Below are 16,141 nucleotides of genomic sequence, written 5' to 3'. Positions count from 1 at the left end.
GTACATCATACTCAAAACGACTTGAGGCTGTAATTGGTGCTAAAGGGGCTTCAACAAAGTATTAAGCAAAAGGATGTGAATACTTATGTACGTGTTTTTTTTTTTTATAAATTGCAAAGATTTCAACGCAAACTTCTTTCACGTTGTCATTGTGGAGTATTGTTTGTAGAATGTTGAGGGAAAAAAAATTAATTTAACCCATTTTGGAATAAGGCTGTAACATAACAAAATGTGGCAAAAGTTAAGCGCTGTGAATACTTATAAGTTCACTTTTTGACCAAAAATAATAAATGCACATTTTTTTGCAGGTAGAAAAAAATAAAAATATATGTATTGTTTTTCATTGCAGGAGAGTGGAAAGCATTGCACCAGCGATCAGCAGCTCGCTGGTGCCATGCAGGACGCCTGCAGACCTGTCAGTATATCTGCTTGCCCATAAATTCCATACAAGCAAGCCGACACACTCTGACAGGAAGAACCAATTAACGACACAACGCTCCCAGCGCCATGGTAGTGCATTGAGAACTACAAGCCGATAAGGCTCTCGGGACTTGTTTTTTCATTCACAGAATACTGTAAGGCTCCATGTACACGGGACACTTCTGAACGATGGAAACTGACTGCTGGAAAACGTAGGTTAAAAAAAAGTCTGTTTAGCCGCGTTTGCATACCGCGTTTATGTGCCTTTGCATTTAGAAGTTTTTTTTTTTTTTTTTTTAAAACGTAACCTCAGTGCTAGAATGCACTGAAACGCAGTAAAAAATTAACAATTTCAGACATTTTGAGAGAAATAGAGAAAGCAGAAGCAGAGAGCAGTATTTGTTGAAATTAGCTGTCTATTTTTGTGATGTTTGGATGTGTTCCAGTTCATTTCTGTGCAGAAATTATTGCAGCAGTGTCTAACATATTTTCTTTCATGTGAAACCTCAAAGTATGGTGTACCAGGTCCATTTAAGTACTGGGAAAATGCTTTGCATGCATTTTTCATGATGAAAAAAGGCTCTGGACAGCATCTGGAAATGGAAGAGTTAAAAAAAAGTTTCCAAACGCAAACACTTATAAATGCGGTTAGCCGTGTTTACACGTGTTTGGCGTTTGAAAACGCTGATAAAATCTACTCTTACTCAAAAAAGGTCTGTAAACTCCACTGCCTGTGAACGACAGTGTACATGGACACACAGGAAAACATTAGGGAGAATTCAGGGGCTGCTGAAAAAAAAACGCAGAAAAGATCCTAAACGTGAGTTTATCAGCAGCTGTGTACATGGAGCCTAAATGAGTGATGCAGCTGGGCAGGCGGAGCTCCACACAGACCTTATTTTTTGTTTTTTTCTAAATTTCACAGCTAGCACGGAGGAAAAGATCCCCAGCTAGCTGTCAAAGCAGAGGCCACTTCTTTCACATTTTACACCCCGAATATGGGTGTAATATGCAACATGTTATAAAAAGGTGAATTTCGGCATTAAATCGGTACCTTTTTTGTTTTCTATTGGAAAAACGCCAATAACCTCATTTTCAGCTGCTGATATATTGGTGTATCACTAATAAAAAGTATCCTGTTCTCTTTGTATTGCTTCCTTTGTGTGAAACCTTGGTGATCCTGCCAGTCCCTTCCTTCCTATTAAAGGAAAAGTTAATTTCATATATTTGCAGGTAAAAAAAGAAAAAAAAAAAAAAAAAGCATGAACTTTTTTTTGATCCTGGAAAACATTGCATCAGTCATCAGCAGATTGCTGGTGTCATGCAGGAATTCTGCAGACTGTCAGTGTATCTGCCTCCTTGTACATCCCGTATGGGTAAGCAGATACAGTCTGACAGGAAGACTCAAGGAACTGCCACAGTGCTCAACAGCGCCATGGAAGGTCAGTGAGAACTGCAAGCCAACACCCGCAAAGGCTGTTGGGACTTGCTACACACGGCCACGCTGTTTTCAAAAACTGACAGCTAGTACGGGGAACTTCTTCCCATACTGCTATCACAGGGAGGGAGGAAATCACAACTGCAGCCCCTAAAAATGGGTGGAACATGTAACATGTTCCCAAAGGTAAAATTATCTTTTAAACACGGACCACCACTGAGCAGGAAAACACACCGCAGTTAGCTTTCTTGGGATGCTAAAAAAAAAAAAAAAAATCAGCCTGCTGTCCTCCAATGATCGGATGTGTCCTGTCACAACCCCCTGCACAGCCATTCACGGGAAGATCAGTGTATAGCTGTTTCTCTTACTCAAGCTCTTATGTAGCTGGGAACAGGAGGGAAAAAAAAAAAAAAGTGTATTTCTAAAACACACACACACACACACACACACACTTCTATCCCTGCTTCCACACAAGCAATGTGGATGAAGGGATCTTCCCCGATGCTCTATTATAGCACTGGAGCCATTGGCTGTAAGCATGGATTGAAAGCTGGTTTTCCAGCAGGGTCCAACAACCAGCATCTGTTGAACAGAGAGGGGAGTACACACCTCAAAACTCAGTTGGTTCCTGCTGAACCAATCAAATTTCGATGTTGTATACCTTGGTAGTAGGCCAATATATATACCCAGTGAAATTATTATCCTCATGCGATACAGAGATGAAACAAATCCTCCTGCATAAGTTGTACCTATTTATCTACAGCTGTCTATTCCCTACATCTATTCAAAGTGCAGAATTTATGCAGGAGCTCTCAGCTCAGAAAAGCAGGGGGCAGGGAGCAGGGAGCAGAAGTTACACTCAGGGAGAGCTGATTGGAGGGAAGGGACACACCCCCATCACACAGCTTCAGAGCTGAGGCTGTCAGTCACAGGCTGTGCCATTCCCCATCGCCATTTTTCCCTTGGTGTCAGGAAAACTCATCAGAAGTTACTCAGGCTTATGGCAGGGGAATGAGGCAGCAGACAAAAATGATACTTCATGCTCTGGATAGAGACAAGTACACCCTACAGAAGAACATTCTTTGCTCATATTCCACGTCTGAAGTTTACAAACCACTTTAGGCCTGTAGGCTCTAAAACATACAATAGCTGTGTGTGGGAACTCTAACCAATGCTTTTGCAAAATCCTAAAAGTATGCTATAACCACAGTCACTCCTTTAAGTTGTTGCTTACTTCCTCATAAAAAGAAATCAAATTTGCCAACTTTGATCTTTCGTGAATTCCTTATGACCATCGCTTTAAATATTGTTTTCCAGCTAAAACTCTTCTAGGTGGTCTTTTATTAAACTCTCAAGTATTTTTTCGACTATAGAAGTGTACCTATAAAAGCTCTTTAGCTACTTGGTAAAGAGTGATCCCTTTTTAAATATCGGCACCACAAGACGCTACCACAATCCAGTGGTACTATACCAGTCATTAAAGAGTCTCTAAAAAAATTAGAACCAATGGTTTTGCAACAACAGAGAACAACCCTTTGAGGAAACATGGGAGTAAGCCATCTGGTCCAGGTGCATTCACTTATTTTGTCTACATGTTTCTGAACCATATCAGTTTTGAGCCATCTCAAAATTATCTTGCAAAGGGCATACATGCTCAGACTTGACCTTTTTACTATTAAAGTGGTTCTAAAGGCTATACATGCATAAAAAGGTAAAAAACAAAAACAAACAAACAAAAAAAAACTTTTCAGTGTGCAGCTCAGCCCCCCTAATCCTTAGCTGAGACTGATCTCAATCCATTGATCCATTAGTATCAGCTCTCCTGGGTCTCTCCTTCCTCATTGGCTGAGACAGCAGCAGCAGAAGCCATTGGCTCCTACTGCTGCCAATCACTGGCAGTAAGGAGGAAGCAGGGGACAGGGCTGAGCCATGCTCTGTGTGTCTTACAGACAGAGGCGGCTCAGGAGTGAGCATGCGCAAGTGTCCTCAGAGCAAGCAGCTGGGGGCACTCAGCAGAGGAGAGGAGCCAGGAGCACAGGTACTGAGAAAAGGAAGACTGGGGCTGCTCTGTGCAAAACCATTGTACACAGAGCAGGCAAGTATGACCTGTTTGTTATTTTTCAAACAAAATATCTGAGCCTTGCATCCCTTTAATATATTAGTAATGCATCAGGCCTCTTGAGAGGCGGGGTTAGGGGTGGGGGGCTGGGGAGGGAAAAACTAGGGGAAAAAAAAATATAAGCAGACTAAAAAGCTTTAAAGTGTTATTAAACCCTAAAATGAAAAAAATATTATAGTGCTGCAGACCCAAGAACTAACTAGGCTGCTGTGTATTGTTCAACTGAAGCCTGCAGTTGTTTTGCATCACATCTTTGAAAGAAAACTTTACCTTAGTTCCTGCTTTAGGGTGGTTCCATCCCTTTGCAGAGTCTCTATGGAGCCACCCTCTGCATGTGTACTCCCAGATGGGACTGCGGCCGAGTGTCCCTATGCTGCGTGTGTCCACAGTCAGAGAACAGCCACAGTGGCAAGTCATTCCCCTGCTCATCCCTCCTTCAGCAGCCTGATTGACAGCAGCATGAGCCCGGGCTGTCCAAGAGACTAGTACCCTGTGACGTGCTCAGTTCACGCGCTTCCCTACCCAGGAGATTAAGGAAGCAGTGTCCGTGATCATTTTTATGTATGTAATGGGCAAACAATCATCTACCATGGAACATTTCCCTCCAGGCAGTGGATTAAAAAAAATTAAAAAAAAGAAAGCAGTGTGTAATACTACCTTAAAAAGGGACCCTTAAAGGGATGTCAGGACACTTCTATGTTATCTTTAGATGTCACCGAGTTTAATAACTGGCATAAAACACATTTAAACAGTTGTATAAGCTCTGATGTTTGCAAGAGGATTCAGCAGGACAGAAGACATTAAAGACGCGCACAGCATAAGTGTTGTGCACTCCGCTACGGAGTATGAAAGAATATAAAATATATCTTTAATAAAGAAAATCACTTTCACTACAAAATATCCTAGCTATAAAAAAGTGTGCCTTTGGTAAATAGGACATTTTGCAAAAAAGTTACCCTGGACAGGCTTCTCTCCAACCTTCCTGCCAACAAATAGAGATCCTAGGTGAAGATGGGACAAAGTTCCAGAGGGACAACCTTCACTGCAGCCCTCCACTGGCCTAAGCTTTATTGCAGTGTGGCTAGATGGAAGCCTCTCTCATTGCAAAACACATGAAAGTCCACTTGGAGTTTGCCAAAAAGCACCTGAAGGATGCTCAGACCGAGGAACAAGGATTCTCTGGTCTGATGGAAGGAAGATTGAACAGTTGCGCCTCAATTCTAAACATTATGTCTAGAGGAAAGAAGGCACCGCTCACCACCTGACCAATATCAGTGAAGCATGGTGTTAGCAGCATCATGCTGGGGGGGTGTTTTTCAGCAGCAGGAACTGGGAGACTGGTTATGGTTGAGGGAAACCCAAATGGAGCAAAGTACACAGATATCCTCAATGAAAACATGTGCCACTGCGCTCAGGACCTCAGATTGGGCCGAAGGTTAAACTTCCAAAATGACAACGATCCACACAGTCAAGACAATATAGGAGTGGCTTAGGGACAACTCTGTAAAAGTCCTAGAGTGGCCCAGTCAGAGCTCTGACTTGAACATCTCTGGAGAGACCTGAAATTGCCTGTCCACTGACAGTCCCCATCCAACCTGACTGAGCCTGAGAGGATTTGCAAAGAAGAATGGCAGAAAAACCACCAATACAGGTGTACAAAGCTTATCGCGTCATATCCACAAAAAAATCGGGCCTGTAATTGCTGCCAAAGGTACTTCAACAAAGTACTTCGTAAAGGGTTTGAACACTTAAGTACCTAAAGAAAAAAACTGAAATTTCACTTAATAACTTGAAAAAAGTGAAGGGGGTTTGAATACGGTATTTTAACTTGCTGTTTTAAAAGACAGTGTAAGGGAATTCCAGTATAGCAACAGGCACATACTGTAGATATGCACATGCGCATAGCATCATCATAGAAATGAGCAAAGGCACATCGCAAATAGAAAAGAGCATAGTCTTGCGCATGTGCACAGAAACACGAGCATGCACGTGGGAGAGTAACCACAGCTTCTGGCGCCAAACAGGCTATTTAAGGGATGCGCTTTAGCTTTTCCTGTGGCCTGCGTGTATCCTGTATCTGATTTTTGTTGATGACCCTGCTCGTTACGGACCTGATCTTGGATTTTGCCTGTACCTCTGATCACCTGTTCCTGACCCCAGCTTCGTTTCTGACCACGCTTCTGCACCTCACTGTCCACCTGCTTCTAACCCCAGCTACCTCAGACCTTGCTCCTGCTTCTGACTTGGCTTCATACTACTTCGGAATGTCTGCTTTGTCCTTCCTTTGTAACAGCTCGAGTCATCACAGTATTCCTGCCTAAAGCTTGCTGAGAGCTTCAAAAACCACTGTTCCAAAACCTGCAGTACATGCGGAATGCCCCTTTAGCCTTGGCTGTTTCAGCATGCATCACATCTGCTCCTGGCCTGGTGTCCTGCCTGACTTCTCAAGCCTGCATCACATCTGCTCCTGGCCTGGTGTCCTGCCTGACTTCTCAAGCCTGCATCACATCTGCTCCTAGCCTGGTGTCCTGCCTGACTTCTCAAGCCTGCATCTCCTGCTGCGAGTTCTGCTATCAAACATCTGCCGGCACTGGTGATCCTACTGCCCCTTGGCACCATCTATTCCACCTTCAGTGGGGCCTGGGCTGGAGATACAAGTGAGGCCGACCTTGTCAATTCAGTTTCCTACCAGGTACGTGACAGACAGGGACAGCGGCAGTTCACTAATACATCTGATCATAATGTTGGAATCATTACATAGCAGGTATAGCTGGTGGCCTGTAGCAGACAGGGAAGGCAGGAGAATGTAAGAAACACGATAAGGCAGCACCGATCCTATTGTTTCCTACATTTTATGGAGTAACTGGCTTTTCTACTCACAGAGGACAAAATTACCTGTGGCAACCCTTACCAAGAAAACAATCTTTTAGAAGTCTTTGAAATAAAAACAGACTTGTGGGTTGCGTAGGTTAATTAGCACCATGCCTCTTCACACTATACTAATAAGCCTTGCTATTACCTCTGTGATGTAGAGCACACTCAACAAAAAAGAGCCAAATTACAAAATACATACAAAATGTGTAATGGAAGCAAGCTGATCAAGGTGGGGTCATTTACAAGTCTCACATGTCTCAGTACATCTTACACCATGTTGTAACTTGCTTCTAAAAAGGAGGATCACTGAAAGGCCTAACTGAAAATATGTTCGGTATGTAGCTAGAAAGGACTGCAAAGGCTATTTCACAGTTAATAGTCAAGTAAAAAAGAGGAGCTGACATAGTTCCATACATTACATCATCGTTAAAAATTGAGGAAACATCTAGGAACACCACACCACACTGCTAGAAAACCTGCACTAATGATAGCCGGATCTAAAAATAAAATGTATGGCAGTAATTGCGTGTAAATTACAGTGCACTGCAATGAACAATCTACCACAAATTGTGACAACTTACAAGTCATTGAATTTCTCCAGCGTCAAGTCGGGTGTGAACACATCCAGCAGCCCAATTACCTACAACAGCGAAGCAGAATAGTTAGTAATCGTGCAATAGCTTACATTTTTTACTGCATACAGTACATATGTATTCCTAAAACACAAACATGCAAAATAAAGTCAACCAAGTGAAGAAAAAAGGAGGAATAATTCCAACTTCCATATACATGTATATGGATATGAAGTGTCCAGGAATAATACGTTAGTATCTACATAAAGGAACCAATTTGCATACATGTATACACAATTAACCACTTGCCCTCCGGTAGATTTACCCCCCTTAATGACCAGGGCATTTACTGCTATTCGGTACCGTGCCATTTCAACTGGTAATTGCACGGTTATGCAACAATATAACCAAACAAAATTTATATTTTTTTTTTTCACACAAATAGAGCTTTCTTTTGGTGGTATTTGATCACCACTAGGTTTTTATATTTTTTTGTGATATAAAACAAAAAAAAGACCAAAAATTTTGAAAAAAAAATGAAAAAAATATTTTTACCCTTTCGGTTATAAAAAATATCCAGTAAACTCAAAGTTAGTAACAAATGTAGGCCAGAATGTATTCTGCTACATGTCTTTGGTATAAAAAATTCCTAAATACATGTATATCAATTTGTGTTATAGTGTTTACAAACTATGGTAAATATACATTGGAATTTACACAGCTTTTACTTTCAAACTGCCTATCACATCTCGAGGTGCACAAATGCCAGGGCACTACAACCCCCCCCTTCCCCAAACGACCCCTTTTTGGAACGTAGACACCCCAAGGAATTTGCTGAGAGGCATGTTGAGTCATGGAAGTTTTTATTGTTTTGCTACAAATTTTTGGAAAATGTAATTTTATTTAATTTATTTTACACAAAAGTCACTTAAACCACTTTCCATTCTGAGGATTCACCCCCCTTAATGACCATAACCAGGCCTCTTTTTGCTATTCAGGGCTATGCGGTCATGTAATATGGTACGTAAATTAATTTACGTCCTACTTTTTTTTCCACACAAATAGAGCTTTCCTTTGGTGGTATTTGATCACCTGTGTGTGTTTTATTTTTGGAGCTATAAAACAAAGCAAAAAAAAAAAAAAAAAAAAAAAAAAACACACCACACTATATTTTCTCATTTCGGTCATAAAAAATATAAAACAAACCTCACATTTCGTCATAAATTTAGGCCGAAATATATTCTGTTACATGTTTTTGGTTACAAAAAATTCCAGTAACTGTATATTGATTGCTTTTTGTGAAAAATTATGGTATAAATCAGGGGTCCTCAAACTACGGCCCACCGAGGACATTTATCCGGCCCGCCTGCAGGGGCATATTTGCCGCGAGGAAGGGACACTAAGTACAGGGGCGGGCAGGGGGCTGCTGTATCTTACCTGGCTCTGTGTCCCAGTCTCACGACGATCCAGTCCAGGAAGCGCTGCTCCTTCATTCACTCTGGCCACTCCCTCACTCGATGTTCGCGCTGCCGCTCGACTCCGCCTCCTCACTGGTGATTGGGCGCCAGAACTGTAGCTCAGAAAGGCATACAGGCGGCCAATCACCTGCGAGGAGGCAGAGCCAAGCGGCCCCACGAACATCGAGTGAGGGAGAGGCCGGAGTGAAGGACAGCTGACAGGTAAGTGTGCCGTGCAGATGGTGCTGCTCCATCCAGGTATGCCGACTGCAGCAGCAGCACCATGCTGGAACAGGGGTCAGCAAGTTAAGTGTCATTGGTGTCAGTGGGAGGAATAGTGCCCCATCATTGGTGTCACTGATACTAATGATGGGGCACTATTCCTCCCCCCACTGACACCAATGATGGAGTACTATTCCTCCCACTGACACCAATTACGGGGGACTATTCCCCCCCCCACTGACACCAATGACGTACTATTCCTCCCACGGACACCAAAGATGGGGCACTATTCTTCCCACGGACACCAATGATGGGACACTGTTCCTCCCACTGACACCAATATTGGGACACTATCCCCTTCCCCCACTGACACCAATGACGGGGCACCATTTCCCCCCCCCCCCCACACACACTGACACCAACAATGGGGCACTATTCCTCCCCCCCACTGACACCAACGATGGGGCACTATTCCTCCCCCCCACTGACACCAACGATGGGGCACTATTCCTCCCCCCACTGACACCAATGATGGGGCACGATTCTTTCCACTGACACCAATGATGGGGCACGATTCTTCCCACTGACACCAATGATGGGGCACGTTTCTTCCCACTGACACCAATGATGGGGCACGTTTCTTCCCACTGACACCAATGATGGGGCACGTTTCATCCCACTGACACCAATGATGGGGCACGTTTCTTCCCACTGACACCAATGATGGGGCACGTTTCTTCCCACTGACACCAATGATGGGGCACGTTTCTTCCCACTGACACCAATGATGGGGCACGTTTCTTCCCACTGACACCAATGATGGGGCACGTTTCTTCCCACTGACACCAATGATGGGGCACGTTTCTTCCCACTGACACCAATGATGGGGCACTATTCCTCCCATGTTTACTTTCTGACTGCCTACCACATTTCTTGAGGTGTTAAAATACCAGGATAGTACAAACACCCCCAAATGACCCCTTTTTGGAAAGTAGACACCCTAAGCTATCTGCTGAGAGGTATATTGAGTCCACGGAAGATTTTTTTTTTCACAAGTTTTTGGAAAATGTCAACTTTGTGTAAAAAAAAAAAAAGTTTGTCATTTAAATTATATATTCCTCACACAAGTCATGGGTATATGTGGAATCACACCCCCAAAATACATTCTGCTACTTCTACCGAGTATGGGGATACCACGTATGAGACTTTTTGGGAGCCTAGCCACATAAGAGCCTGAAATCCAATGACCACATTGAAAGCCTGAAGGTGCATAAACTTCATTTCACTTTCTTACTACCCATCACAGTTTCTGAGGCCCTGAAATGCCAGGATAGTACCAACCCCCCCTAAATGACTCCTTTTTGGAAAGTAGACACCCCAAGGAAATTTAAAAAAACAAAAAAAGAAGAAGAGGTATGATGAGTATTTTGCAGATCTCATTTTTTCTCACAAGGTTTTGAAATATAAAAATAGAAAAGAAAAAATATATATGTTTTTGTTTTCTTTCTTTGTTTTGCAAAAACTTGTGGCAACAAACGAGATCTGCAAAATACTCATGCTTCTTATCAAATTCCTTTGGATGTCTACTTTCCATAAAGGGGTCAGTGAAACTGTGCCAGGTAGTCAGGAAGTGTAATGAGGAAATAAAGCCCCTTAAAAGCCTGACGGTGCTTATAGGATTTTGGGCTCCTGTACTTGGCTAGACTGCCAAAAAGTCTCACATGTGGTACCCCCATACTCAGGAGAAGTAGCAGATTGTATTTTGGGGAGTAATTCCACATATACTCATGGTATGTGTGAGCAATAAATAATTTAAGTGACAATTATGTGTAAAAAACAAAAAAATATTTTTTTTTTGTCGTATTCCAAAAACTTGTGGTATAAAAATAAATTCTTTTATTGACTCAACATGCCTCTCAGCAAATAGTTTGGGGTGTCTACTTTCCAAAAAGGGTTAATTTTGGGGGGTGGGGGCATTTTATGTCCAGTATTAGAAGTTTATGCCACACATCACTCACTCTTCTAACCACCTGAATATCAAGCCTTTTCTGACAGTTTTTGTTCACATGAAAATCAGTATTTTTTGCTAGGAAATTACTTTGAACCCCCAAACATTATATATTTTTTAAAGCAGACACCCTAGTAAATAAAATGGTGGGTGCTGCAATTTTTTATGTCACCTAGTACTCGCACAGCGATTTTTCAAATTTAAAAAAAAAAAAAAAATACACTTTTTACTTTTAATGCACAAAAAACACAATATATTGGCCAATTATTTGGTAAAATATAAAAGATGATGGTATGCCGAGAAACTAGATACCAAACATGACCTGCTTTAAAACTGCGCATTTCCCATGCAATGACGACAAACTGCATACTTTAATATCCATAGGCAAGGATTTAAAAGCTTTTACAAGCTACCAGGTTAGATTTACAGAGGAGTTGTAGACCTAGAATTACTGCCCTTGATCTGACGTTCACGGCGATACCTCACATGCATGGTGCAACTGCTGTTTACATACCGCCACAGGGTTAACGCTAGCGCACGCAGGTGTGCATGCGCCGGGGGGACTCTAGGTATCTCCTCTGCCCTTACATTATCTAATCTTACCAAGATCGGTGTGATCAGATGCTTTCCCAATTTACAAATGGCGCTGTCTATACCCTGCGAAACTGAAGTGATGAAATGATCGTAGCTTCAGATCAGACTACAGAGATGATTGGCCCCATTCCGGTCTCCAATCAGCTCTATGGTCAACTGGCCGAAACACTGGCTGCATTCTCAGGTTCCCCCAATGGCACGGGACTGCCCAAGAAGGCTGTGGAAGGCAGCGGGGGGGGGTCATCTTCTCCCGCTGCTTTTAAAATCAATCCTGCAGCGAATTAGTCACTAGGATTGCTTTTATGTGAAAGCCAAATCGCCGGCTTAATAAAAAAATGATACCAGGATGATGCCTGCAGCTGTAGGCATCATCCTGGTATAACTATTTAAAGTCCAGTGATGTACCAGTACGTCGCTGGTCCTTGATGAGTATATATGCTGGTTTTATTTCTATGCAGCCTGTGGACTGAATGAATAAAAAAGAAGAAATCTCTGCCAGAAAAAGTGTGTGGTATGCCCACCATTAGAATATACCGCCCTGCATCCACCCACTTCTAATGGCGGGCACACATTAAGTCGCACAGTGCCACATGCACCAATTCCAAGATTGTACAAATGTCTAAATAGTGTCTTGAATAAAAATTGGCCACGTATAAGTGGTACCCCATATGGAAAAAGGATGACACCAAGTCCCAAACTATCTTGCCACTGCTCCCCATGTAGTCTAAGCACCCGGGGGGCTCCACGTGACTATCTTTTCCCTCGTAAATCCCAAAAACTTATATGTATAGCCTTTTACTCTTTCACAGATCTTATACATCTTGACCCCATATCTGGCACGCTTGCTGGGGAGAAATTGTTTGAATGCAAGGCGGCCAGAAAAATGAATGAGGAACTCAAAGCAGATTTTTTGGTGGGGTCTGTAAACATCTGCAAATTTTTGGTTAAGGTGATTTACGAGGGGCCGAATTTTGTGGAGCCGGTCAAATTCAGGGTCACCCCGAGGATGACAGAGTGTATTGTTGTTGAAATGCATAAAACACATGATACTCTCATATCTATGCCTCGCCATGGCAGCAGAGAACACGGGTATATGATGAATCGGGTCTGTGGACCAATACAACCGCAATTCATTTTTTTTTTTTTTAGTAATGCCCATGTTGAGGGTTGGGCCCAAAAAAAATTTTAATTCGGAAATCGTAATGGGTTTCCACACAAATGGTCTGGCAAGGTTCGTATTTGGGTTGGCGGCGATAAATGGTTGTGTATATAAATTGCTTTGATCCACAATCAATGCATACAGATCGTCCATGAAAAACAGCTCTAAAAAAATCAAGGGGAGTAGTTAAATTTGCTGTTTCCACCTGAAATCCGGGTTGGGCAGTGAATGGGGGAAGTACAGGTGCTGCAGAATTTGTGGGCTGCCAATCGGGATTTGCAAGCACACCCGGAAGGGTACTAGGGGCTCTACGGGCCTGTGTGCAAATTCTTGGTGGCACCAGCTTGTACTGCACTTATGGGACTCGCCACGTCACCAAGTGATACTGCAGTGCTGGTATGTGAAAGACCAGGATGTACTAGGCCGCTGGTGCTCGCCAGTTCACCAAAAGGTAGAGCGGCACTAGTACTGGTACTCTGCTGCATATGAGAGTCAAAATTTGCCTGCAAGTGCTAGCAGAGATCAGGCCTGATTCTGCGAACACTGTGGTTGTGTGCAATGCATCAGTGCACTTGCTGGGGGAGCAATGAGCGTAGGGGCTAAACATAGGTGCTGTTGCTGATCCTGCGAATGATGTGGGGACACTATGCTAATGTGAACACTGGTATAGTGCTGATCTGATCAAAGATATTGATTCCGTTCAGCCACTATACTAGCAATGGAGGTTTATTGTGTATGAGCGTGTTCCTGGCAATCAAGGTGTTAAATTGATTACTGGTGTACTGATTGGCAATCTGACACTATCTGGGAGGGGCGTGAAAACCACGGGAGCGCAAATAATATATTTATATATATATATATATATATATATATATATATATATATATTAGTTATAGTTATATATAAGTTAGTTTGCGCAGAGGGCCCGCCCTGCAGCAGTAAATGTACTGTGGGCGAGTCTTAAGCGGTTAAATGATATATTGCTCACGCATTCCATGGGTATATATGCTATTTCTCCCACGTATGAGGATACCACATACTTTTTGGTAGCCTAGCTACATACAGGCTCCGAAAATCCACTGACCACCTCCAGCCTTTCAAAGAGCATATTTCCTCACTCCCTATCAGTTTCGGAGGCCCTAACATGCAGGATAGTAAAAACACCCCCCTCCCCCCAAATGACCCCTTTTTGGAAAGTAGACAACCCAAGGAATTTGATAAGAGGATGGTGAGTATTTTGCAGATATTTTGTCACAGGGTTTTGAAAAAGAAAAAGAGAAAATGAAAATGTATTTTTTTTTCTGTTTTCCAAAAACCTGTAACAAACAAATGAGATCTGCGAAACACTCATCATGCCCCTTGGCAAATACCTTGGAGTGTCTACTTTCTGAAAAGGCGTCACTTGGGGGGGTGCTTCTAATATCCAGGGCCAACATTAGAAACTTATGCCACATATCACTCATTCTTCTAGTTACTTGAAGACCAAGCCTTTGACAATTTTTGTTTACATGAAAAAAAAAAGGGTTATTTTAATAGAAAATTACTTTGGGACCCTGCTTTAAAAAAATATATAATGTTTGTGAGTTCAGAGAATAAAACCGTGGGTGTTGAAATTTTGTCACACATTTTATGTCACACAGTATTTGCGCAGCAATTTTTCAAACACCAATGTTTGGGAAAAATATAAAAGATGACGCCAAGCAAACAGATATCAAACATGACATGCTTTAACCAATAGCCGCCCGGCCAATAGCCAGTTAGGCGGCCGGAAAAATGCTGTAGATTTCCGGGTGGACGCTATATGGCATCCTCCTGGGCATGCGCAGTTTTCGCGCTTGCAGACCCGCGCAGCGGCACTGTCACCAGCCATGTATCACGGCCGATGACAGATCTGAGTACCGACCCCGTTGCCGGTACCATGTGACCTGCTGTGGCCAATCACAGCAGGTCACATGACAGTTGTATACAATGGATGGCTTCATTCATGCCATCCATTGTATACTAGTGTCTAGCTGTGAATGGTCACAGCGATCACATGCACAAAAAAAACCCTGAATGAATCGATGTCATTCACGTAAATGCTTGCTTATAGCAAAGCAATTCTTTGCTATAAGCAAATTGTGTTAAAAAAAAAAAATACTGATCACTTCCCCAAAGTAGTACAATGTTACTATGGTAACATTGTACTAATTTGGACATAGTGAAATATGAAAAAAAAGTAATAAAATTTTTTTTCAATAATATATATATATATATATATATATATATATATATATATATATATATATATATATATATATATTTATATTTTTTTTTAAATTTTTTTCTTTTCCCTATACTGTCACCGCCATGCCAGTTATATGATGACGCTGTACTGCACTGGTGACAGTATGTAAAAAAAAAAATTAGTGAAAAAAATGACAAAAAAAAAAATACAACTTCAAAAAACTCGTTATGCCTCTTATGAAGTACGTCGGACTGTCTACTTTGCAAAAAGGGGTCATTTGGGGGATATCTGTACTGTTCTGATATTCTTGGACCTCAAGAAATTAGATTGGCTGTCAGTACTTCAGGATTGATCAATATTCAGATCTATACCATAGTTTGTGAACTCTAGGATGTATTTTTTAGTTTTTAGGAAAGTTATAATTTGAGTTATTTTCACCAAAGACATGTAGTAGAATACATATCGGCCTAAATTTATGAAGAACAATTATTTGCAAACTTTTATAACAGAAAAAGAAAAATGTGGGGTTTTTTTTCAAAAATTTCGGTCTTTTTTTTGTTAATTTAGCAAAAAATAAAAACCCCAGTGGTGATTAAATACCACCAAAAAAAAGCTCTAGTTGTGTGAAGAAAATGATAAAATTTTAGTTTGGGTACAATGTTGTATGACCGCGCAATTGTCATTCAAAGTGTGAGCGCTGAAACCTGAAAAATGGCCTGGGCAGGAAGGGGGTAAAAGTGCCCGGTATAGAAATGGTTAAAATTGCATACGTCCATGAAACGGCAAAAAACGATGTACATTTTTTATATCCATAGGCAGATATACAATGGGGTGCCTCAGGACTGTCCATAATCGTAAAGGGTGACTTGACCAAAAAAAGGTTGAGAAACACTGCTCTAAACTGCAGCTCACTGAAAGTGAACCCATCATTAAAGCAGTATTAAACCCACATGTAAACACGTGTTATATTTCAACTTACCAATTATTAGATGGTTGCATCAGTTTTCTTTTTAAGCTTTCTTTCCTTTATTTTCATCTAGTGGTCCAGCCA

The 16,141-nt window shown here is 41.8% G+C and overlaps 1 protein-coding gene across 1 annotated transcript in view; it reads right to left on the bottom strand.

Annotated features, from left to right (window-relative positions):
• MAPK12 (mitogen-activated protein kinase 12) overlaps positions 1 to 16,141 on the bottom strand; it is a 124,352-nt gene that overhangs the window by 74,411 nt on the left and 33,800 nt on the right. Inside the window, exon 3 of the mRNA XM_089684535.1 lies at positions 7,433 to 7,491. Coding sequence (XP_089540661.1) covers positions 7,433 to 7,491 — 59 coding nt within the window. The remainder of the gene's footprint in view (positions 1 to 7,432; positions 7,492 to 16,141) is intronic.

The sequence above is a fragment of the Staurois parvus genome, unplaced genomic scaffold (assembly GCF_062004578.1).
Source record: "Staurois parvus isolate SC_StPar_1 unplaced genomic scaffold, SC_StPar_1.0 ptg000019l, whole genome shotgun sequence".
Lineage (NCBI taxonomy): Eukaryota > Metazoa > Chordata > Amphibia > Anura > Ranidae > Staurois > Staurois parvus.
The sequence above is the reverse complement of the archived record's forward strand: the minus strand, read 5'-3'. Positions and strand labels throughout refer to the sequence as shown.